The sequence below is a fragment of the Alosa alosa genome, chromosome 20 (genome assembly GCF_017589495.1).
Source record: "Alosa alosa isolate M-15738 ecotype Scorff River chromosome 20, AALO_Geno_1.1, whole genome shotgun sequence".
Taxonomy (NCBI): Eukaryota; Metazoa; Chordata; class Actinopteri; order Clupeiformes; family Clupeidae; genus Alosa; species Alosa alosa.
This window is the reverse complement of record NC_063208.1, coordinates 15,438,782-15,464,292: the sequence shown is the minus strand read 5'-3', so window position 1 is coordinate 15,464,292 and position 25,511 is coordinate 15,438,782. Positions and strand designations below refer to the sequence as shown.

General features: G+C 46.0%; 1 protein-coding gene across 2 annotated transcripts; it reads right to left on the bottom strand.

Annotated features, from left to right (window-relative positions):
* Positions 1–394: 394 nt before the first annotated feature.
* Positions 395–24,620, bottom strand: LOC125285194 (protein tyrosine phosphatase type IVA 3). Of its 2 annotated transcripts, none has more exons than XM_048229504.1 (6): positions 24,519–24,620; positions 10,067–10,679; positions 8,819–8,911; positions 4,475–4,605; positions 2,033–2,107; positions 395–1,836 (listed from the first exon to the last, which is right to left on the bottom strand). In XM_048229504.1, the coding sequence occupies exons 2-6, from the start codon at positions 10,169–10,171 to the stop codon at positions 1,719–1,721; spliced, it is 522 nt and encodes a 173-aa protein (XP_048085461.1). In that variant the 5' UTR covers positions 10,172–10,679; positions 24,519–24,620; the 3' UTR covers positions 395–1,718. The 2 variants fall into 2 exon arrangements, with proteins under 2 accessions (XP_048085461.1, XP_048085460.1); XM_048229503.1 differs by lacking the exon at positions 24,519–24,620 and adding an exon at positions 11,355–11,900.
* Between the last annotated feature and the right edge of the window lie 891 nt (positions 24,621–25,511).

Below are 25,511 nucleotides of genomic sequence, written 5' to 3'. Positions count from 1 at the left end.
TCTGGTCGAGAGGGATTGGGTTACAAGGATTCTTCATATGATATGGAGGACCTTTACTTGGTGACGCACTACTACTAGACCTAGATTCCTTAGATAGCGGAGATGGGATGGTGATTCGCGTTGACCTGGAAAGACGTGAATGTCAGGGGAAAACGAGACATCGCCCCGTCCTCGGGCCACTCATACAGGAGCGGCGTGGCACCTTTTTAATACTAGCTTTCCCCCAGCAGAGGGCGACGGTGTCTGTTGCTGTGAGTGGACTGACGCTTTCAAACATCTGACACCGATGAGCTGGCACTCACGGTCCGCCCATGAATCACTCCTTGCTCACTCCCGGTGTGGTCATCCTCCTGGTCATCTGATGGATATAACGGTAAAAAGAATGCCGAGAAAGGGAGGTGCACATCCTTTTATTATTTATTTTTCATTAATTCTATACAAGTGAAGGCAGTTCCTTCAGAGACAACAAAAGATAAAGGCAGACAAAGAGGCAAGTCAGAAGCAAGAGGAAGACAAGAGCGAAGTTGTCTCCCTCCCTCCCTCCCTCCAGTGGAGAAATCTGTGCTGTTGAGGAGCAAACCAACCAGCTCGCTCACAGGCGCCAAGGCCCTCCATTGAGAGGGTGTTTGTGTGGTGTGTGTGCATGTGTATGAGATCTGTGGCCAGGGTTCCTCCTTGTGGGTGCTTTGTAGTTTCTTTGTAAGTTTGGCCTGATTCACACACCATAATGTAACAGGGGCATAAACCAAGCAAAAAAGAAATGGAAAAAAAAGTTCCCCATGAACCCAAGCTTGGAGTAGAGAGAACAATCTCAGAGCAACCTCACAAGGATGAGTACACCTGCCAGCATTCTGTCAAACACTTCCACTGACGCGCACACACCCCCTCACTCCGAGAATGCATTCTCCTCACCTGACATTTGGTTTCATCAACATATATTAAAAAAAAAAAAAAAAAAGTTGTTGCACTGAATCTCACATCGAATCCCCTTGCTGCAGTCAAGTGACACAGGCTTTATCCCCTTCAAGTGCTAAAACCGGCTGCACTGAACAAGCTCACAAACCAAACACTGAAGCATCATGAAGTATACCAGCACAAAGCAGCATAGTAGCATGTCCACTGCAGGTGAGCAAAAAGGGCCTCTTTCCTGACCGTTTACAATTCATAGACAAAGTGAGAGGGAGAGAGAGATTTAAAAGAGCAGGCACAATAGAATACATTTCCCATATGTCCCCACACGATTCACATTTTGTTGTTGCACAGCTAGCTCTCACTCTTACCAACACTCATCAAAGGCATTTTTTTTTCCTTCTCTGATGTGTTTTTCAGGAAGAGGGACATTGGTTGACCCAAAATGCAGCCAATAACAGAAGACCATAGTAATGTTTTGGCGTGTGTGTGGGGTGGGGGTCGGTCAAACTGTTGGTGCATGTCTAAGAACTAGGATGGCTTAAGGCAGAGGCGCCATCATCTCCAACGTCTTGGCTGCAGTCCAATTTCTGGGAGCAACTGCTCCCACTCCCTTCCCCCTTTCTCCAGGAGTTTGTTCAGACCCCGTGGCCACTCCACCTAACCCTAGACTAGTTTGCATTGTCATCCTAGAACAGTACAGTGCCTCAGGAGGCTGTCCAAGTCCATTCGTTTTGTTTTTCGCGTCGATCCGAGATCCGTATTTTCTGTCGGAAAGGGGGAGGGGTGGGTTCTTGCAGTCCACTGGGTCACATGATACAGCACTTGTTCTTGAAAATGTGTGGGTGCTTATAACGCAGTCTCTGTTTGGGGCGATATTTCTCCAGGTATGTGAGCTGCTTGCTGTTGATGGCTCCTCTGCGCTTTCTGAAAGAGAACAAGAAATGGCAACTTAAAAATCAATGGCAGTGGCGGCAGCAGCAGCAGTCAATGTCATTACTCCCTTATGGACCTTTTAATTTACTATTCAAAAACTGAAAAGCGCTTAACTTAAGTCCCCATCACAACCAGACTGCTCCTACCAAAAGGAGCCAGAGAGGAGAGGGGGTTGCAGAATACTCACTGTCGAATGAATTGGATGGCATCTTCGTATTTCATTCCACTCTCAATCAGGGCCAAGGCCACGAGGACTGGAGCCCTGGAGAAAAGTTTTAGAAAAGATGAAGAAAAGGGATGTGTGTGTGTGTGCCAGCTGTGTGTGTGTGTGTGTGTGTGTTTTGGCCCTTACCCACCCACTCACTCACTCACGCTCCCTCTTTCTCTTCTCTCTGAACACAGCTAACGCTCACAAATAGAAAAGGAGCTGGAGGATTAGATGGGGCATTTTTTGTGTTTGCAAATCTAGCTCTTTTTTGTGCCACTAGTCACGATCTACCAAGGTGGATGACGTAGATGCCATCAAGCCATCATCATCTATCTTTTTTGGGCAGGTAAAGAAAAAGAATCAGAACTAAAAAAAAAGAACAGGAAATAAGGACAAATTATGAGAATACGTAAAAGGAAAAAGGAACAGAATTCTAAGAACCCTAAAAAAAACTTTTTTTTTTTTTTGGTGGCAGTGGGGTTTTTTTTTTTTTTTTTTTTGCCCCCTCCTCAGTGGATCTCACAAACCCACAACAGGACTTCACCTCAACACGCGGGGAGAGACGAGAGAGCATTTCCCATCTGAATAATATGAAAATAAACAAGCAGGGCCAAGAAAACATTGGCACTCTTTCAAGAACCAAGGCCTGAATCCCAGAGGAGGGGGCCCAAGTGCGTCAGAGCCTGAGGTTTACCGCCCCAAAAAGATGAGAACAGCATTGGGCAGTCACTCTCCCTCTCTCACAGTCCCTCTCTCTCTTTCTCCCTCCATCTCTTGCACCCCCCTTCCCTCTCTCTCTCTCTCTTTTTCCCTGCGTTGCAAAATGATCGTAAAGAGTGTTTTTTGAGAGCAGTGGGAGGCATGTGGAGAGAGCCGCTCTGATGCAATACCACACCGAGAGAATGTGGGGGAAAAAAACGCTTTTGCGTCTTCACCCTCTTGGGTGAGAGTGATTTCTTCATTGTTGATTTTTTTTAGAGGGGTTCTTTCAGGCCAATACCTCCTATCCCCAATCTCTTCTTTCACATATTCCCCCCATATGTTACGCACACCAAGCACATAACTGCTCTCAGTCAGGAGACTGGGGTGGGAGTCTGTTATAAATACAGATCGGTAGGGATCACCAGATTCAATTAAGGTCGGAGTATTAGCTCCAGCCAGTATGGACCAGTCCCCCATCACTCTCCACTGCCCCCGCACCCCATGCCCTCACTCTCCAATCTTCTACCAACAGCCCCCAACTGCCCCCTGCACCCAAGCAAATAGGTCACTGAGAGGCCATCCGTTTTGAAGAGGGAAAGTAAAAACAAACACTTTTTTTTTTAAGAAAAGAAAACGTCTCTTCCTGTTTCGTCTTCAGCCTTCACCCCGTGCTCCTGCGAATAATACAGCGGGATTACTACCCCTGCAGAGGGCACTCGGGGGACAGTTGACTTTGGCACGGCGCTGGGCGCCACGGTCCAGGGTTACAGCACTGGCACCTCATGACCACGACCGGCACAGCGGCTTGTCGATGACGATGAGGAGACGCTTTGCAGCGGGGAAGCCATCATCTATCTAATCCATCTCCTTTAGAGAAGTTAATGTTAGTGTTGCACACCAGCATGGGCCACATAGGAGAGAGACAAAGCAACAGGCTGCCATTTACTTTCGGGTGACAGATGGTGCTTTACAGAGACGAGAGACAAGTGGCCATTGCAGAGTTAACTAAACATGGCTGCCGATGGTACGAAATACGGTACAACATGGCAACTACCATAGAACTGGTAAGTGCCGGCCCGATTCAATTCAATGGCCGATGCTAGGCTAGTTTATTCAGCCAAAAGTGTACTCGGTGGGCTGCTCTTTAAAAATGGCATCCAACATGTACTCATTTTCTCCTATTTGGTGCCACATTGCCGGTGACCGCAAATTATGTTGTCATTGTGGATTGGCTGATCCTCTCAGCAGGGAATTGACAGCTCATCCCCCAATCCACACAAACAAAAAGCATTTGTAACCAGTGTAAACTTGAGGGACACCATTTTAAAGATGATGGAGGCTAACTGGCGGAAGCCAACTACAAAATCCTGACCCTCTGGCAACTACCAATGGGAGTGAAGGAAGCATGACACTGCAGAATTAAATGATACACATGTATGTGTGCAGACATTTAGCTTACATTTCAATAAGCTACACAACCACTACCAAGCTACAGAAGTGGCAAACTAAACTAACAGGACAAGCTAATTTAACTAGTTTGCTATATAGTCAACTATGGGTGTTTAGGAACTATTGTGCATCCTTGAGTGTGAGTGACCGACAGAGTGTGTGAGTGAACGACAGAGTGTGTGAGTGAACGACAGAGTGTGTGAGTGAACGACAGAGTGTGTGTGTGTGTGTGTGTGTGTGTGTGTGTGTGTGTGTGTGAGAGAGACTGACCTCCCCAGTCCTGCCACACAGTGCACGGCGACGCAGCAGCCGGGCTCCTCCAGGAATCGGCTCCTGAGCAGGCTCAGCCAGTCCTCCACCACCTTGGAGGGAGGCGGCGCGCCATCATCAAACGGCCAATCCTGAGGACACAGGAGACGGAGAAGGAAGGTGAGGTGTGTGTGTGTGAGTATCCTTCTAGAAGTGAGTGTGTGTGTGTCAAGATCTGTGAGCACGGTGTGTTGCAACAATATAGACAAGCTATCTCCCTCTTTCTTGCTCTCTCTCTCTCTCACACACACACATGCTCCTCTTCCTGCATTGTACCCTTACTATATCACCCTAAGGTGAAGGGTGAGTCACACTGTTTTGTTATGAGGCAAGTGGGGGTGGGATTCCACACCACTTACCCTACCACACACACACACACACACACACACACACACACACACACACACACACGCTCATACACCAAACCCCTTTGAAGTGGGGCAGCTGCCAAAGGACACGGCACGCACGGAGGGAGACAGACAGACACACACTTACACTTACACTGAAACCTCACAACAACCAACATATGCACACACACACACACACTTGTAGCTGTGACGCAGGCCTACGCTGATGGAAGCCAGTCCCTGATTAAAAGGGCTTACTCACAGCACAGGCAGCAGAGATAACAGTGCACGCAGATTACTCATCGCCACTGGCTGCTAACTGACAGAGAGCAGAGAGCTGAATAGCAACACACAAACACACACACACACACACACTTTACAGCCCAAAGCAACCACAAGCATCAAACAGGTGTAGGTCATTTAATGTAAACTCGCTTTAATTGCTACAGTCGCACCTCCTGGAGGTGTTGGGAGTCTCAGACAAAGGGCCTTTGATGGTAGAGAGGGATAGAAGAAAAAAAGAGAGAGAGAGAGGGAGGAAAGGAGCTTGAGACAGACAGTCATACTGCGTGCAGAGACAGGAGGAGTCAAAAGGCTGATTTCCTTCATCTCCTTTCTGCTCTTTGGCTGGGCGTACTGGAGAGGGTGGGTGGGTGGGAGTTTGCTGCTGCTGTGACGTAAATCAGGCCAAGAAAACAGCCGTGGCCTACTTAAGAGGGGGGGGGGGGGGTGGGTGTGTGTGTGTGTGTGGGGGGTCTAAAGGGGAGGTCACATTTACCTCCAAAAGCAGCGGGACATGTCGGAGCTGGTGGCCTCGTGAATCCTGCACACCGTTAAAAAGCAAGTGTGGAGCTCACGAGGAAAGAGGTAGGCCATACACATGCGCCACACACACACACACACACATACACATAAACACAGAGATATACAGACACACACACCAACTGCAGTCTTGCACTGGACAAAGCAGTGTGTAAGTGTTTTCCAGAGTCTTTACCCTCTGAGCCTTTTTTCTCCATTTGCTTCTAGCCCATCATCCATGGCATACTTAGCTCACACACACACACACACAGACACAGAAAGACACACACAGACACACACACACTCTCTCCTTCTCTCCCACCCAATGGCCATCAGCTGCACACACCTGATTCACTTTATCAGGGCTTTTGTAATCACATGATGAGCTCAATCAGGTGTTGGAGCACAAAGAGCGATAAAGTGTGTGTGTGTGTGTGTGTGTGTGTGTGTGTGTGTGTGTCAGTTCCCTGGAGCATAGGAAGGGCAAACTCTATGGAGATGCTGAACTACAGCTGAGGCCCAGCACACACACAGACCTTTCTTCACACGCCCAAAGTGGAACATGCAGATGCACGTGTTGATGAGCATGTCCTTCACACAATGCGTGCTTGTGTACGAGACTTTCCCCATGTTCACACCGGACGCTGGGACCCTTTGCGTGAGTCCCTCTTTGTGTCACATAACATGTTTTTGTGAGCCTCACTCTCAATTTGTCCAAGAATACCCCCCTTCTTGTTTGGGTTAGCTATACTGGAAGCACAAACAAACAAAAACACGCCCACCATTAAGCTACGGGGGGCGAGTGACGACAGAGTCCTGCCCGTTTCATTTTTCCCCCCCTTCTTTTTTGGTTATTCTTGGAGATTCTGATTAGTTGGACTTCCTTCCTCGTCCTAATGGAATGAAGCTCTCTTTGGACGTTTCCCACACTGCTCTTTAATATGTGCGTAACCCGGGGAACGGGTGTAGAACGTAACCCGGGGAACGGGTGTAGAACACAGGTCTTCCTCACCACCCCAAGGCCTGACCAGTGCACCTTGCAATTCCCTCACTTTCCTGAGACTACATAGGGGCACTGCCTCCATGCTGCTTATATGCAGATTTCCCCCCTCATTCTCGTTTTTTTTTCTTTTCTCTCTCTCTCTCTCTCTCTCTCTCTCTCTCTCTCTCTCTGTGAGAGAGAGAGAGAGAGAGAGAGAGAGAGAGAGAGACAGCAGAGCAGAGAACGAGATGAAAAGCAAGGATAAGGGATGAAGGAGAGAGAGAGGGAGGGAGGGAGAGAGGAGAGAGAGAGAGAGAGAGAGAGGGAGAGAAAGAAAAAAAATGATTGAAGTGGAGGTCACACGGAGAGAGCAGGCTCTGCTCCATGGCTACCATGGCAACCTTGAAACGTTGCGAAGAGGGTAATAAGTAACACGTGTGGCTGACTGGAGAGAAGACGAGAGGTGAAGAGAAAACGAAGGAGAGGAGGAGAAAAGAGGAAGAGGAGACAGGAGGAGAGGAGAAAAGAGGAGATGGGAGGAAAGGAGAAAAGAGGAGAGGGAAATGGCAGAAATGAGAGGTGAGGAGAGGAGTAGAGGAGATGAGACAGGGACAGAACAGAAAAGGCTCTCAGATGCAGGAGCATCGAGAACAGGGATGACTCAAAAGAACCTGTGATGAAACGAGGAGTGATGAACACACACACACACACACAGTATATCGTAAATGGGGTTGTGCACACGTGTGTCTGCATGTGCTTAAGAATTTTAAAGGCCTTTCTTTCTCTACTGTTCCTTTATCAGTCTCTTTCCCCCCTTCCCTCTCAAGCCCTCCTTCTCACAAGTCAGTATAATTCAGAGAAGACCTTCCACATGTCATCTTTGATGCTTGTTTTCTCTTGGCTTCAAAAATCCACAGGTCTAATCAACTTCACTCATACATTGCCCTGTGGGGCAGTCGTGGCCTACTGGTTAGGGCTTCAGGGTTGTAACCGAAGGGTAGCTGGTTCGATCCCCGACCAGTAAGAAAGGCTGAAGTGCCCTTGAGCGAGGCACCTAACCCCACACTGCTCCTCGAGCGCCGCTGTAGCAAGGCAGCTCACTGGTCTGGGTTAGCATGTCCTTCACCTCACTGTGTGTTCACTGTGTGCTCTGTGTGTTCACTAATTCACGGATGGGATAAATGCAGAGACCAAATTCCTTGTATACGCAAGTATACTTGGCCTAGAAACCTAATTTACATTTACATTACATTTACCGACACAGCACAGAAATGGCTGCAATCTCTGCTTTCCATTTCTGTGTTTTCATCAAAGAGCAAAGACCACCACACACACACACACACACACACACACACGTGTTTGGTCGATCAAAGACACACCACCAGCATTTGTGTGCTACGACGGCAACAACACAAATGGCCACAAAATCAGACAAAATAACTACACATGGCTATATGTCTACAGTACATTCCTCCATTATACTTCTCCCTGCGGAAATCTGAACAAATGCAACAGGCAGACAGAAGTGTGAAGGCTAGGGATACATGGTGGGGTGTGGTGGGGTTTCTCAAGGCAAGGTGTTACATACTCTCCTCCTGCTGATACACCCTTCAAACTCGCTCACACTCCACTGACCTCGAGGTTCCCCTTTGTCTCTCTGCTCATCAGTTCAGTAATGTTGTATTGGCATTGCGCTCGTACTCAGCATGCGTACGGCATTAATGCTTCCCGAGGCTTATTATGCAAGGCCTCGTGTTCTACCATGTTTGTGTTGTCCTTGACGTCCTGGTGCCTTCTTCAGATTCCGTGCACATTGCCATGCTTTTTTACTTGTCCATCCTTTTCGTTTTAGTTGTCGTTAGCGTGTACATGGAAACCTCATTTCTTTCTTCTCTTGCATGTATTTTCTCTTTCTCGCTCACTCACTCCTGGTACCATAGTGTGTGAACTGATTTAAACATATTCTTTGTCACTCCCTCTCTCTGACTCCCAGACTCTCTGTATCTTTCTTTCCTACTTTCTCTCTCCCTCCCTCACTTTTTCAGATATGTGTGGACTGCTTTGAACAAGCCCGCCCGCCCGCCCGTCCCCCCCCTCTGAGCTGCACGTCCTCAGGCGCCGCCATGTGAGAGCCACATGGCCGGTCCAGCTTCATGCAGCGGCAAGGCCACTCACCACCACTGTGATGCCGTCCTTCTCCAGCGGGGCCTTGTCATAGGTCACCTCACACACTCGAACTACTGTGGTGGCGCCGTACTTCTTTAGGTCCTGGAGAGGGAGAGATAGAGAGGGAGGGGAAAGACAGAGAGGTGCAAAGTGGAGGGGAAGGAAGAAGGGAGGGGGAGAGAGAGAGAGAAAAAAAGAGAGAAGTGCAAAGTGGAGGGGAAGGAAGAAGGGAGGGGAGAAGAGAGAGAGAGAGAGAGAGAGAGATGAGAGTTCACACTAGTGTTGACTGGATAACAATGTCACTGACATATCGGCAAGAAACAAGCCCCGTGTGCTGATACAAGGGGACATTTGGTGCTACTTTGCAAAGGGGTTCTGGGAAGCGGTGTTATTACGAGGTGCTGCTCTTTACGGGAACTGCTTAAAAGAGGAAGGCATGTGCCTGACCATGTAAAGGACCGAACACACAACACTGAACTCTATTGTGCCTCTGCTGTGCTTGGCGGTGGAGAGCAGAGTTGTGCTGTGCTGAACTATGCCGGTCGGTGCAGAAGAGGAGGGTGATATGTGTGTGTGTGTGTGGTGAGGGGGTGGGGGTCCCATTGTCCGCTGCACGCTCCTCTCCCTGCCTTTGCCATGTGACGGCGGCTGCGCTGGGGAGGGGTCTCCATGGCAACAGCCAGGGCTTTGTGGATGCAGCGTGTTTGTTATAGAGCCAGGGCCTTCTGTGGACGTGTGCTAACTCGCTCGCGCTAGCTCATACTCCCTCGCTGGCTGGCAGACTGGTTTCTCCGCCAAGCGATAAGCGTAGGGGGGAGCGGCAGAGGGTCACACGGAGGGCCTGGTGACAGCGGCAGCTCGCATTTCTTAAAAAAAAAATGGTGGGAGCGCGAGCGCAGATGTACTGCCAAATAAATGGAGGAGTGTGAAGCCAAAGCACAAGCAGCAGGATGGACAGGAAAAGCGACAGAGAGAGAGAGAAATTAAGAGAGGGAGAGAAACAGAGAGCCACAGAAACAGAGAAAAAAGATTGAGTGCGCTGCGACAAGGCAAAGAAAATGGAAGAGACCAAAGTGAAGGAGGGAAACACACACACACACACACACACACACACACACACACACACACACAAACGACAAAACCATACTGACTGACAGGAGGATGGACAGCAAGAGGAAGAGGAGGAGCGCGAGGAAGGAGCAGAGGAAGAGATGCTAATGGACGGAGGACAGGCGGCAGCGAGGAGAAGTGTCTCACCTCAATGAAGCTGTTTAAGGTGGAGTTGGTGGGGTTATGGGTGATGAGGAAGCGCATGTTCTTATAGCACACCTCCACAGGAGCTGGCCTGTTCATCCGAGCCATGCTTGTTTCAGTTGGTAAACCTATGTTTGTACAAGAGTGTACAATTTTTCAAAAAACACCGATGACGCTGTCTTGGGCCTGTAAGTCCACAATTGGCTTGATTTTTTTGTTTCCTTTTAAAAAAAGTCTTTGCCACAGTTCTTGATCTTAAGTATCTCTTTCTCGCGTACTGTTCCTCCTCTGATAAAACACAATCTTAAAGTCCTTCAGATCCTTACGACTCCCTCCCTTTAGCTGGACAGGCCTTTATCTCTTTACTTCTTTGGTCAGCGGGGTTAGTGGACCCCATCTGAGGAGTTGATCGCGGGGCACTGGAAAGGGTGGGGGGTCAAAAAGAGTTCTCCGTGTTTTGCGCCGTTTTTTGGATCCACAACTTGCGTGGAGGTCAGACAGGTGTGCCAGACTGGTCACAAAGCCCACAGAGTCACACCTGGGGATGTTGCGCGTGGCAGTAGTCTCCAGACTGCTGCAGGAACGCCATCTACAACCGAGTGACAGGAGGATGGGGCTGCCGGAGAGGATGAGACCAGAGAGAAGAGTTAAGGGGAGAGAGAAAGGGGGAGGGGAATTAGACAAGGGGGTATAGCCTACTTCTAAAATGTAGTTAAGAAAATCACAACACAATTTTAATGAACACTCTAAACTACAGCAAACGTTGTCAAATGTAGGCCCATGGCTTTGATTTTGTTTTCAGCAATCAGAGTCGGATTTAAAAAGAACCCACAACGTCGTTGTGTGGAGTTGCAAACCTCAACTGTTGGACCACCCTTCGCAATTTCAAGCCAGCTAGCTAAAACTAGTAAATAAAATAATTACGGACTGATTTGATCAACATCAAGCTAACACGGTGTAAATGTGGATCGATCATTTTATTGAACCGGTTTTGCAAAAAAAATAAGCAATGCAGTCTTCTTACGCAAGACCCGGGCTATTTTCAATGGATTAAACAGGCTACACTGTTGCCATTTCGCTGATTTTCCCCCCCTTCTTTGTCGAAATCCATTTATACAACATGTGGCGTTGTGCAGCATTCCCGTTGATAGATTAAGATAGTCTAGGCTACTAAGACAATTTCTTGCACACGAACTCCTGGTTTTCTGGTCCGGCGACCATCTGGTATAAAACTTGAAATCCGTGCAACAGCACACCCGGTGGGAAACACAGACACCACTCACACCCTCACCTCTTTAGACTTTCCAGAACACATGCTAGGAAATGTGATACTGCTCTCCCGATTCTTATTCAGCTTAATCATTCGAACACGTATAAATCTTCCTGGAAATATCTTCACAGATCAATGTTCTAAGACAATTTGTTCGTTTGGCGAGCTGGTTACTCTCTTATCGGTGTGGCGGCGCAGGCTATAGCTGTAGGCGAGACACACCATCCGGCTCGGAGGCACGCTTGGCTTTACGGCAGACGTGGCCAAACCAGGGTTTTTTGCTGCATATCCAGTGAGTTTGGTCCTTTGGTAATCCCCTCTCCTGTAAGTTACATTCGGCAATTGTATCGCTGCCTCCCACTCGGGATCGTGTCTTGTCTATTGGGAACAACACGGAGTAAACAGCAGCAGCAGCAGCAGTCCCTAATACAAATGAATCCTGTGTGATCCAGTCGAGGCTGCCTCCACAAGGGGCTAAGCTAACAGGAATCCGCCGCTCGTGTCATACATGGTGTGTCCACGTTACCATGTAAGAACACACAGGACCACACAGGACCACCCATTCGCGCACCCAATGCTCACTGAAGCAATTGAATATTTAGTAGCCTGCCCTTGCTATGGGACCATTTTTAATATGTAGGCTAGTATATTGGCTACGTGTTCACACACAGGTTCCACTTATGTCCAGCCTGAGAAATGACGAGATTATGGGATAAATCCTGCCTGGAAGGGGTGTTATGATCTGGAGTAGATTGTAATCTCTTAACCTAGTTGTCGCTGCATATTAGTCTGAAAGTCTGGAATAAGCTATTAGAATTGAAACCCCTATCACCCAAATGCTTTGGTAGAACAAAAAGAAAAGCTGCCTGTTTCTTTCAACAACTGGACTTCTGTTTACTGTGCACAAACCGTCTGCACAATAAAATGACATTTCAAAGACTTAAGGCAGCCAAAAACGTTAGTGGACTATTTAATGAGGCCTACTGAAGATAATAGCTATACCATTCACTTATTTGTTAAAGACAACCATAGGATACCAATGCCACCTGTTGGGTCTGACTGCACCATGGCTGGTGGACATTTGGGTTTTCTCCTCCTGTAACAGCATGTGAAGTTAAATGGATGTAACAGTGGACCATATGTTCCGTCTCCTTTTCTCTCCTAAGGTGAACAGCCCATTCTAGTCCACATTCTTCTTTAGAAAAGCAGTTATATACTACCTAAAATAAGATCAAACTAACACTCCTCAGCACATGTAATGAGCTAGCCTATGCAACGTGATGAGCATAGGAGTAGGCTACACACAGCCAGGTAAACAAACAAACACCTGTCTCCTAAAGACACCATCATCAGAGAGTGTGATCCTTTGGGGGACAACTCTCTGTAGGTTAAAGTATGCCGACAGTGGTGTTGTTAATTGGGTGACAATGTGCAGGAGAGGCCATACTGAGGTGATAAACTGGAGTTGCATAGGATCAGTAAACAACATCAGGTGTAGTCAACTACATATGCTGAGTCTTCATAGCCGATTGCACAAAAAGGCAAGATCAATTATGCAGCCTCTACCCCTTTGAGACTTGATATGAACATTTCCAATGACAATGACAAAAAAGCAGTGCTATGCTACCTACTGTGCTGCTGTGCATGAAAAAAAAAAATTAGAATAATGCAGCCTAAATAGATAAATTCTTAAGAGCAGAGCAAGTAGTGAAGCAGTACAGTTTAATTGACAGCGGGGAGTTTGGAGAGATTAGACTGGGGAGGGAGGGAGGGAGGTAAGGGGGTACTTTTGGGCACCCTGAGGATTGGCTCTGCTCCACCACACCAAACCTCCGCAGCTTCGCCAACTGCAGTGCAAAATTAGCGTGCAAGAGCGAGCGAGCAAAACAAACTCGGCCTCTCATGGGTCACCTGTGTGTGTGTACATTTGGTCACACGTGGGTCCCACGGGTCACGTTGGGGGAACCGAAACCGCGGATCAGCTCCAAGGGTCCCCCAACCCTGGGGGGTCCTGAGGTGTTGTTTTATTCCTGCTCTTCAGGTGACCCCAAGATCTCAGGATCTGGCGCTCAAACTGTGTTGTGGCATCTGCCCTGGTGCACATGTTTGGATCCGATAGGTCGAGTTGCTATTTTCATGTTGAGTCAACTGACTTGAGTGTGCTAAAAACTGTGACTGCCCTTTAAACGCTAGACTTCACTGATACTCTTGGTCTCTTAAAAAATTACGAACTCAATCCATTTCAGGAAGAGACATATGGGGACATGAAGTGCTATCACTGGACACCAGAGTGCTGAGCATTGGCAGCGACCCAGATTGACCTAGCTGGAGGCACACTGGTGCCAATATGTTCCTTTAACGTATGTGTCAGGTTGCTCGGGCTCTGGGCACAAGATGGCTTGGCCAGGATAGTCTTGTTTTGACACGAGGCTCTCACTCACAAACACTTTGCGGTGGTGATGAGGGCGGACCTGGTGCTCTCTCTAGCACCTGCATTCTAAAAATAGCTCCAGCAGCTGCCCTCTGATGCATTTAGCCAGGCCGAGACGTAAAACAGTTTGTGAGATAACATAGGGGGGGGATCTTGTTTTGAAGTCACATCGGCCCAGTGAGACTCAAATGAGACGTCCTGCTGCTGTTAAAACTGATAAGATACTTGCCGCTAATCTTGCCATTACCCCAACACTGATAATGCTGATGGACTTAAAAATATAACTGAATTAATACAACATTAAACAACAGCCAGTGTTATTCCCTTTTGTCTCTGAGGAACAACGATTCGAAGAAAGTCCACTTAGCTCCAATTAAAAGGGTGCTACATTTCTAGGCTGGATGAATTGATACAGAACACTTCTGTGGTGTGTTGGGGAGTTGGAAAATCCCCATGGAGACAGCATTGCATAACAGAGCGAACCCTTGCAATGGTGGCAAACTGTGAAACATTTGGGGTGAAAGGTCATGGCCTGGTGTGCTGTCGAGGGAGGAACTCCTGATGTGGTGCGTCAGCTGAGCTTGGAAACGAAAAGGTGCTCAACCTACCCCACCACCCACCCCTCGTCCTTTTCGACCCCAACATACACACCGACCTGCAGAGATGACAATGGCCTCTGAGCAATTTCGAACGCAAGCATAACTGCGACATCGGTGTGCGTGTCAAGGTTTACAACAGACATGCTGAAAGCAGGCAACCCCCCCCCCCCCTCATCCCATTCGAGCAGCATGACACGTCTCTCTGAAGGATGGGGGTCCTTTGCACCTATATTCATTACCTCAACTTGTAATCAGACAGAGGAATCTTTGTTCCAAGTTATGCAAGTCAACCTTTGACTTCTGAGGTGAATCCTCTTAAATGGATGGACATCTACCACATTCAAAAGCAATCTACCAGCTCATCCTTTACACAAGTACGGATAGGCCAATCTCATGATTAATCTAGTTTGTGGCATCTTAATTACTCCTTAAGTCTGGCAGAGGATTGTTAATTTATCAACCAGTGTGGCCTTCAACACTTGTCTTCAGATAACACTTGTCTTCGGATAGTCATAGAGAGGTCCACTTGATTTACAAGCCACCAAAAGCCATAATCTCATTACTCCTAAAATACGAAGGCTGCTGAACAGCTGCACATTAGATTGGCTTTTAATAACCTCCAAAGTTCAGTTCCCGCCAGTGGAAAATAGGACTGTGTCGGTGCCTCGTAAGGTATGCAGTGCGTCGCGTGTGCAGTGCATGTGTGCTCTCAGATATCGCAGGTGATCCCTACAAGGCCTTGTGGGCCTCGGGTTTCATGTGGCTCTGTTTTGATAAAGTAACTCATTTGGAGGGAGTGTGTGTTGCAACCCCAATACAACCCGATGGGAGGAACTCCGGTTGTGTTTTTCTTCTGTCGTTTGTTGTCAAACTGCTTGACATGTAACTCCGCAATAATACTGTACATATGATAGATGTAACAGCTGCAGCTGCCAACACTCACACAGCAACCACTCGTTCAAAGCGAAAACATCCTTGTATGGTACAGGTCCATGGTCTATATTTTCCACTACAATGGGCTCAACTTGAACTCCCACTTACCTCCATCACACAATGCCCATTATTCCCTTACCAAGGAAAGGACTACGCTGACCCGGCTTATGTGCCCTTAAAGGAAACCGCTCACTTTTAGATTTGGTATGCATGTGTAGGGCGCCAATGCACGATTTCAATGTATCCACTTGTATCTCTGTTTGTACGCTCGGTGAAATGCAGCTGTTGACGTCATATGTGGTCTACACCTCGGGGCCAGATTAAAACAAATTATGCCCTGCAAAAACGCAAGTCACTAAATGATTACCATGGAGCGGCAAGTGTTGCCCCGGTTGGAAAATACAGAGGTTCAAGTCAGCTCGCAGTTGGTCAGCATAATTACTGGGCTGAGGGGGAAAAAAGTTTTGCACTTGGCATTTTTACCTGGGTGTGACCTGATAGGAAAAGCAGCACACAATGAGCGGTTGTTTTGCGCAGGGGCGCTTTGGGCTTTCTCCATCTCAGCAACATGACAAACTGCCGGCACAGACCAGACGGAGCTTGAAATAAGCAGGTCAGATGCAATCACAGCGCACCACGACTGAGGCCAGGGGCCGCCCTAAAAAAAACACAAAAACGGGCACGTCTAACGTGCACTTCTTTTACAGTCTTCAAGAAGTTCCTTTCTGGAAGTCCTCAGAAACATTCCGTACTGTCAAGGCCGATATGAAACCCATCGAGACCCATCTGACTGTTTACAAATACTGGTCACTTCCAACATGTTTTTTGGCTGGTTCAAGGGAAAGCCATCTCCCCTTACATACTCCTCACTTTGCATCTGGTCTCTGTACTTCTGTACAACTGTACAACTCTGCAGATTTCCCATTACACAAATCTTAATACGTGACATCAAGGACAGCATGAGTCCCATGTCAAAAGAGCTAGTGGGGGAAGACCAGCCAAAACCGTGATGGAAGATGACTGGTCATCTCTGTCACAAATAAGAGAGTCTGGGACCCAATAATTAGGCGTCCAGGTGACGTAGAACAGGATTACAGATGTAATCCGCGTCACCCAAATAAGGGTTTTTTTTGCAAGTGTCCCACAATAACACTCATTAAATCGCAATTAAGAACCAGGCGCTTGTTTATTTCTCTTCGCTCGGATAAGTGAGCAGAAGTGAAAATGAAATTCTGCATGAGTCAGCCGTGAAAAAAAAGAGGCTTGTTTTTGTGCTGAATTTGTTTTTAACCTTGGGATCACTGAACTGTTTTGTGTGTCGGGAGGATGTGAGTACTGTCCTGGACAGGTGCAGAAAAAGCTCTGCAGTGGCTTCCTCAGCTGACACCAGTGACTCTTTGCTCATGCGCTCTAACTCCGAAAAGGCCATCAGAGAAGTGCATCAAAACGCAGACATATTTAAAGGGCAAATCACATCCTGATTAGTCCCGCTGCTCTGAACTACACACAAATTAATCACTCTCTATCTCTAACTCTCTCTCTCTGACGCGCTTGCCCTTTTGTTTATCCATCATCGGACTTTGCAGAATCCGAATTCCCACAGTAATCAAAACGTCCGGAATGCCGAAATGTGGCGGACGGACGATGGAGAATTCCGCCACAGGAAATCCCGTATCCGATCTCCAGGGCCCCATCGCTGACACTCACTGAGCGTGCTCAAACCTGCTGGGATGGCCCTGACAGCAGAAAGGGGTCAGTGAGACATCATCTGTCACAGCCAGTGGCCCCGTTTCCCCTGAGGATTCGCCCCGGGCTGGAAGAGCCCAACATCTGCTGTGAAATAACCAAGGCCTTCCATATCAATCCTATGGCTTGGCTCATTCTGTCGCAATGAGAGACTGACCCTTTGCTCTGACCTACTGTGAAAAGGACAGACTCTTACCGATCATACGCTCACTGATTACAGTACAGAATGGGCAATCATAAAACTTGCACAACCATAGCTTTCAGGGACTCATCATAACATTGAAACCTTGCTGGGAACGCCTTATATAAAAGCCTATCAAGCTCCAGGCCCAACAGAATCCCACATAGTTAAACGGTGATCCAGGGCTGGGTGGTATGTAGTGCATTCCTGTTGTGCTTTTTTTTTCTATTGGGACATTCCCCTGATCTGCAGCTGGGAGGTTTCAAACGCCACACAAATGTTATTCCGATGTCAGAGGTTTTCCTGTCTAAGACTCACAGCTGGACCTTGGGTCTGGTGAAAAAATAAGAGGAAGGGGGTATACCTCGATACTGATTCCTGAGAGAAACACTCACAGACAAACATACACACACACACACACACTCACACTCACTCGGTGTCTCACTCACACAGACTCACAGACACACACACATACACACACAAAGCCTTTTCCTCAGTCAACACATGGTCTCCCTTGAGTGCGTAGGTCACTTCACCACAAACAGTCATGTTCCCTGCTGCCGTTACTCTCCCCAGTGAACCCAGCTTAGGGGTGAGAGGGTCTGTGCATCTCTGCAGGACTACCACAATGAACTCCACTGCCGCAATCATGCCTGTGTTCAATTAGAGACCTAGAATGCCAGTGTGAAAAAAAAAATAAAGACGTCTTCCACAGGGACTCCTTGCTGGGGTTTAATTGGCCACAGCTCAAATCTTGCATCTTTGCTGTAGCAGAACTTTTCCGCTCAATGCATGTTGTCTTCACTGCTGTTGTTTAACCCCTGCAGAGCCAAATGACTTAAGAGTGGTATGACATTTTAACAGATCCCCCCCCCCCCCCCATAAACAAAAACATAATTTGCTCAACCAACCACCTTTCTCATTGGACATGTTGCCAGACTCCACAGATGTAGTGCAAATGAAAATTAAGATTTTATACATCCTTAATGGAGCAGACTTTTTGACAAATTCAGCTAATTTCTCCTTAAGGGGACTTCACATTACACGCGCAAACGGCAGCGCTGTGCTATAAAATTATTTTCATAGCCTTGTGCGCAAGAACTGGTCTGCCGAGCAAAGTACAGTGCAAGCGGCATATGCTGCTCTTGCCTGTGCCACGGTCAAAGTTGAACCATGTTGAACTTAAACCACGCTGCGCTGCAAAAATCATAGGTATTTTGCGCTGAGCCCGGCGGCAACCACAACAAAAATCTTTGGGACATTACCTCAACCAAGAGCAACCTAATGGCGAGCGCAGCGCATGCCGCATGTAATGTGAAGTCCCCTTCTGGCCTGGCTGTGTGGATGGGAATCATACAAAGACGCTCAGACTGAGCCATGAACAATCCAGGCCAATTATTTAAAGTAAGTGTTTTTTTTGGCCTTTTTATACCTTTTTAATGACAGGACAGTGGAGAATGACAGTAAGCGAGCGGGAGAGAGAGTCAGGGGTGGGATCCGGAAACGACCACGGGGTGGGAATCGAACCCGGGTCGCCGGTGTACCCCAGCCAGTTGCACCAAGTGTAACACCCACCTAGGACTGTTGGCGAGGTGCTGGCCACTGGTAAATCATTCAAAGAGGGTAGAGTAGCACTGCATACACCAGCTCCATATTGATGTTTTTTTATATTTAAAATGACATTTTGGCCTGGGGCCTTAATCAGATCTTAAAAAAAGGAAGACCAACCTCATCATTATATATTCACACTAACACACCAATTCAGGCCAATTAGCTCATCAACAATATCAACAACCTTTTGTGAAACTGAGACAAAATTTGAATCTTGTTTGTTTGCTTTGCATAGTAGATGAAGCCTGTATGCTCCAGAGCAAGCACATAGATGATGGTGGAAAACTCTCTTTTAACAAGTAAAAACCTTCAGCAGAAGACAGCTCACTGATAGGGCCTGATGCTGGGCATCTGAACATTGGGAGTCAAAAACGAATTAAGAACCACAGCATTGTGACCGCTGGCAGCAGACACTCATGCCTATGACATATTTGTGCTTGAGCACTCTGGAACTGGAACTCATGGTCATGGCATTGCCAAGTCCCCGCCTCAGAACCAACAACGAGAACCAGCATTTTTGTCTTCAGTCAGTTGTCACCAACTCTGACAGCTCTGAAACCTCCCACGCAAGCCCCGAAGTGAGGGCGAAAACAAGCAAAGCGGGGATAGGTGCACTAAACGGATCCAGCCTCCTCAAACACTTCCACCCTTTTCCCCCCTTATTCTCCACATGATTTAATCACAGACTTGCGTCACAGCAAGATCGGGCAGCCAGCCATGGCCCCCAAATGGATTAATTAGAGGGATTTTTATTATAAACACTTCATGAGATGGGAACACTAAACAGCCACATAAAACACAACAGCCCCAGGGTCTTAGAGTAAGCGATTGTTTTCCAAACAGTCTCCAAATCAAAACCTGTCTAAACATTGTCTGATTCGACAGGATATAACATAACATGCTGGCTGCTTATTGTTCACTACTTTTTATGATCCTTCAGTATCCCAGCAACAGTGTCCAGAGTATAGTGAGAAATGCCTTCCCTACTCTTTTTTTTAACTGGAAAACTCAACAAAGGGAGCAGTTTTCTGTTATGGGTGCCAAAGTTCTTGACATGTTCCCCATAAATCCGAAAACAAAAGCAAGATCATCATTTCCTCCTTTTTAAGGTTTGGATTGTTTGTTTTTCAGCACATACAATTTGTGTTGACCCCCAACCAGGTCACCATAACCACATCTGTGTGTCACTCTAATTTTGACAGTCTGGCCACTTCAGAGAATGACCACAACCAGAACCCTCTAAACTGAATTGATGCCATTGCAGGTAGAAATGAAAGTGAGGGGTTAACTATAGTTGGGGGAGTTGATGCTCAATGCTCCAGGGAAACCTCTTCTACAGAACAGCTTCTTACCTAATCCACAAGTCTCATCACCCTGACGACTTCTCCAACTTTGACACCATGCATGTTCCCTGTAGGCTGCCATCCCTTCCCCCCTCACATACGCAACCTGTTATGACAGTCGCAAACACAGCCAAGACATGATCAAATATCTCCCGTAAAAGCTCAGCGCTGGAGCTGACATTGCAGGTTCCTGCCTTTACTAAGAAACCAAAAGGGGGGGGAAAAATCTGACCTACTTACCTGAACTGCAGCTCAAAATATTTCAATCTGGCTAAACCAGTTACAAACATATTGCCGGGTATTTCTTAGCATTTATTTCACAACAAAGCAATTCAGGAGTCATTTCCATACTTGGAGAAGCAGTGGGGTGAGTTGTATAGATGTTTGCACCCGTTGCCCTTTTGCCGATTGGCAAAGACCACTCAGATGCAACAAAGCCCATCAGTCAGCTGAGGTGGGGTGCAGATTAAACATCTCCACTGGTGGAAATTCTTAGTATAGGATCTGAGAGTAGTGGGGCTTAGAGCTTAACAAGGCCTCCAGCACACACACACACACACACACACACACACATATATATATATATATATATATATATATATATATATATATATATATATATATATATATAGACATAGTTTTATTGTATATATACAAGTTTTACTTGAAGAGACAATTCAGTGGGGGGATTTCACAGATATCTGTCTGCACACTTTCAACCATGCCAGTCAAGGTAGACAAGGGATAATGGTGTTTAGTTAGGGCAAGTAGGCAGTTGACTGGGGACAGGTAAGTAAAACAGGATGCCTATTGTTTCCCGGATGGCAACTAATGCTGGACCTCTTCAAGTCAAATACAGGCTTTTCTCCTGAAGGGAGGATTAAGGGACATGCTACCCAGAATTATTATGGGTCAGATTTGAGTCAATTAGGGTCGCTCGCATTGATTCCTCTCTGGAAACAACAACTGCTGAGCAGTTCAGTGGCACATGTCTAAAGCTAAACCTCAAGAGTCAGCACGGTTACTATGAACACTACTGCCTTGAGACGATCGCCTGGAGCAGTGCTGGGAAGGAGAAATAATCGCTTTCTAAATACATGAGGTATTAACCCTTCCATATCCATACTGAAACCTCACTGTAATTCTGTGTGTCTAAAATCCTCTGGAAACATAAATGGCTGTTGGCCAGATGGACATTGAAGCTAGTGAATTTATCATCCCTTCAGTGCCGTAACTGTGTGTGTGTGTGTGTGTTGTTTTCTCTTATTTGCCATAATCTTCTGTATATTCAGTATATTCTGTATATCAGGATGCCTTTCTGACTATATGTCAAGAAAGTTATTTCAAACTATATGCATCAACTAATGTTTAATTAACATTGTCTGTTCATGGGTATTTAAAACCAGAATATATCATAGTCCTACAGTAAAAACAGTTGCCATGCCTTTGAACGTTGGATACATCAACAGATAAAAGTATAAAATGGGGCCCTCACACCAAAGATTTACACTGTTTTGCTTTTCATGTTATTTACATTGAAACGTTACCTTAGTCACTAGCTTTCTGACTCCAACAGCCACATTGCAAGCTTGTACATTAATCACAGATCTGGTGGGCTTGTATGTTACTCATGTTTATTTACTTGTGTTCCAACCCCGTCCTTCAGGACTATTGATTTATAAACACATCCATGAGTCAGAGGAAGACATGAAGAATGTATTTCATGAAAATCCCTGATTAAAGCGCAGCGGGCATTGGACTACGTGCAACTCTGCACCAACAGTTTGATCAAAGCACGTTCAGGGGGGAAAGTCACGCCACTAGCATGACAGCTACCAATGCCATCACTCTCTGTGTGTGGCTAACAACTGTTTATCAACATCCCATCTTGTGACCTCAAACCAGTCTTGGGTCAAGTATTGTTGAGATGCTCATCTGTTCTGGCAAGGCCTTCAAAGCCAACGAAGGGAGTGTGTTTATTTAATCTCTCTCCATGGAGGTGGATAAGGATCATAAGAATTGTGTGTGTGTGTGTGTGTGTGTGTGTGTGTGTGTGGGGATGCCATTAGTCATGTTTACACAATTTTACATCTCTCGTGGCTTCCGAACTCCTGAAAAGCAACTCTCCAACCAAACCAAACGTCCAACCAAAACTCCACATCATTGTCATCATCATTTCAATGCAAGGCCTTTGGTTGGTTACCATATCAAAATATACTGAGTCCTAATAGTACAGACTATTATTTGTATGTGTTGACAGTAACCTATTTGGTAATTGTTTATTCTTTATTCTTATACAGCTTATCAACTCTAATTTGACATTTCACATTTAATTATAATTCTATTCCACATTAAAATGTGCTGACAATTAATCTACTGTGTGTAGTAATAAAGAAATGAAGGAATTCACTGTTAACATGGGCTATGCCATCCGCATGATACTGGGAAGTACGGATTGTATGTGTCTGAAATACTCCTCCCCACATTTCAACAGGGTGCACAAAAAAGCACAGTAGAACTAACAGTGAGATTATTTCATTCATATTCCCACCCTAAACTCTTTTCTGCAGCAGACAGCTTTAAAAACTTTAAAAAGAAGTACACTACTCAGCTAGTTCAAGTCATTAAGGGGAACAGAACTGCGGATGTTGCTACAAGCAAGGAGCAGCGAGCAGTATTGATCCCTTCCAAACATGTGCAAAACTGAACCATTTTCTCATGCTATATCTTGAGCTTCAGCTTTTGAGAGTCTTTCCTTAACGATAGTTTAGTCAAAGTCCAGAACGTCACTCTGCGCACAGAGAGCGAGAGCGCTTTTTCTGGCACGGGAACAGGAGGTCATGTGGAAGTATTTATTTGGGGGTCCTCTTGAGGGAAGCTCTGTTGAATTCACATCAGCCCTGAGAATGCACTGCCTTTTTTCAGTTCTCCACAAAAAAAGGAGGAATGCTTCAAGACCCCTCTTGTGGTGAAAGTATATAATAATTTTCCTGCAAGCCTTCTCATTAACTGCTGTGTGTTGAAGAAGGGGAAAAAAGTTCCAACACTGCAAGCTTCCACCCAAATTAACCTCTTTAGAGGCAGTTACTCTTAACACTTTCCTAAACAAACAATGTAATTTCAGATAGGCCACTTGACAAAATTAGCATTGACATCATGATCACAAGATGCAGCACGCTTTTTCAGGTATGATGCACCAAAAACAATATGCTTAATCAATCAGTCACTACAGACTTTGTACATTTCACTTACTCATGGAAGCTGGAATATTTTTAAAGCAGAACAGCTTTGGTTATTTAAAAAGTCGTTTGATTACAGTGATTAGGCCTGTTTCTCTACCAGTTCCTCTCACCCGTTTTCATAGCAGTTAGAGGTCATATTTGCAGCAAAACCCATTTACTTTTTAAAAGCCTAAACCTGGCAAATTAAGTACGACCCCGTATGTATTTTTTTCTTGTTTGATTGAAATGTTTCTTTAAAAACAGGGACAGCAAAGGACATTCATGCCGTATTTTAGTTCAACATGTTAAATGTAGGCTCCACTACACATGTTCCCAACCACTAGCTCATAAAAATATTTCATCAAGTGTTATCTCTGACACGGTACCAGATAATTTACACTGCATGTGTAAAATCGCAAAACACTTAAATAATTAAGTCATTGGATCATCCATAAAGGTTCCACGACCTTAATACAGTCAATTAAAGCGTCACTCCCACAAAGTCCCCATCACAGTTAAGTGAGCATGATAAACTACAAGAAATGATGCTGCAACACCGGAATCGGACGTTCCGATTTGTCACTATTTTACTATTTCGCCATTCATGAAAAGTTGTGATAACCTTTGTATTCAGCAAAGGAAACCCTGTTTAAAACACTAACCCAATAATGCAAAATATCAGATTCTGAGCCTCCCAACCTTCTCATCTGACCTGTTTATTTTAGGCTACTAGCCTATAGTTCACGTTAAAAAGCCCTGACGCAGTCTATAATCAAAGAGGAAATGTAAAAGAGAAAGCAGAATAAACTACTTCTTGGTTTTGACAACAGTGCGACTACTTTCGTCATTAAACTAACGTTAGTTTCTAACCAGACGAATTAAAATACCTCTATGTAGGTTTTAGTTGGCTGCTTGGGATAACGCCTATACCACGGGTGAAGCATCTCAGATTAACTTCTCAAGTTTTGATGAAATTGCCTATGAAACCAGTTTCAGCGAGACGCCAAACTCTTGCGACGCGCATCAAGTCTATCCAACGCGTATGTTACATTTTGAATAGGCTAGCACTACAAGACACTGACATTCACTTTGCTGACACATCTGAAAAGCCATAACTTACCGGCGTTGTCTTTCCTCAGGCAACTGAAACAACGGCGGCTGTCAAACACAATATCTAAGTTTCTGCCCATTGCTCTGGCAGACTGATCTTGGTGCAAATGTGGTTCCTGCCCCTGAAAGACTGTTCAACGTCGGAGCGCCGCCCTGTGGGGATCAAGAGAACACGAACACTGGTTGAACCTCAACATGACCAAGAAGCTGCAGACTTCTCTAACATTTTCGGTTAAAATTCACTTAAAGTGAATGGTCTGAGTGGTCGAAACGTTGTCTATCACCCACCATTAAACTGGGAGCTTTCGACACAGTGTGCAGATATATTTTCTTTTGTTTTACTTAAAATTCACTTAAAACCCATGATGTATACACAGTGTAAACAAATATATCAGTTTAGAATATGCATTCTATCGTGACAGGCCCGTGTATCTTAGTTGATGGAAGTCAACAAGCTCCATTTCAGAGGGGTTCTTCTTATGGTTTTAAGATGTGTGTAGCCTGGGTGAACCCATAACAAACCTGTTAGAAAATTAACTCTGGTGTTAGCCAGGCTAGAATTTTTAGAAAAGATGACCACAAATGTGCACAGATCCCTGTATCACAAGCCCAAAGCATGGATGATCAATGGTTGATGATATATGTATGAGCTGAAAATGTTCTCCAAAAGTTGTCCTGAAGCAGGAATAATGATCAATTTTTCTTTATCACTAGCTTTTGGCTTGTCAAATTGCAGTCATCAGAGCCACATGGAACCACCAGTAGAGGTTGTGTGAGCTCCAGCTCCTGCCTGTCCCCCCTACCCCCATGAGATTATACATGCATAGCTCTTCAGCTCTTGAGGGTATTCAAACAGACCTGCAATGGCACCCATTTTCACCTCCTCAGGACTGTGCAGTGCATTCACTATAAAGGATCTCTCATGACAATTAGTGTGGAATGTTAGGAATTCACAGCAGGCAAACAGACCCAAAGATTTAATCAAAACAGCATGTGTTTTTCA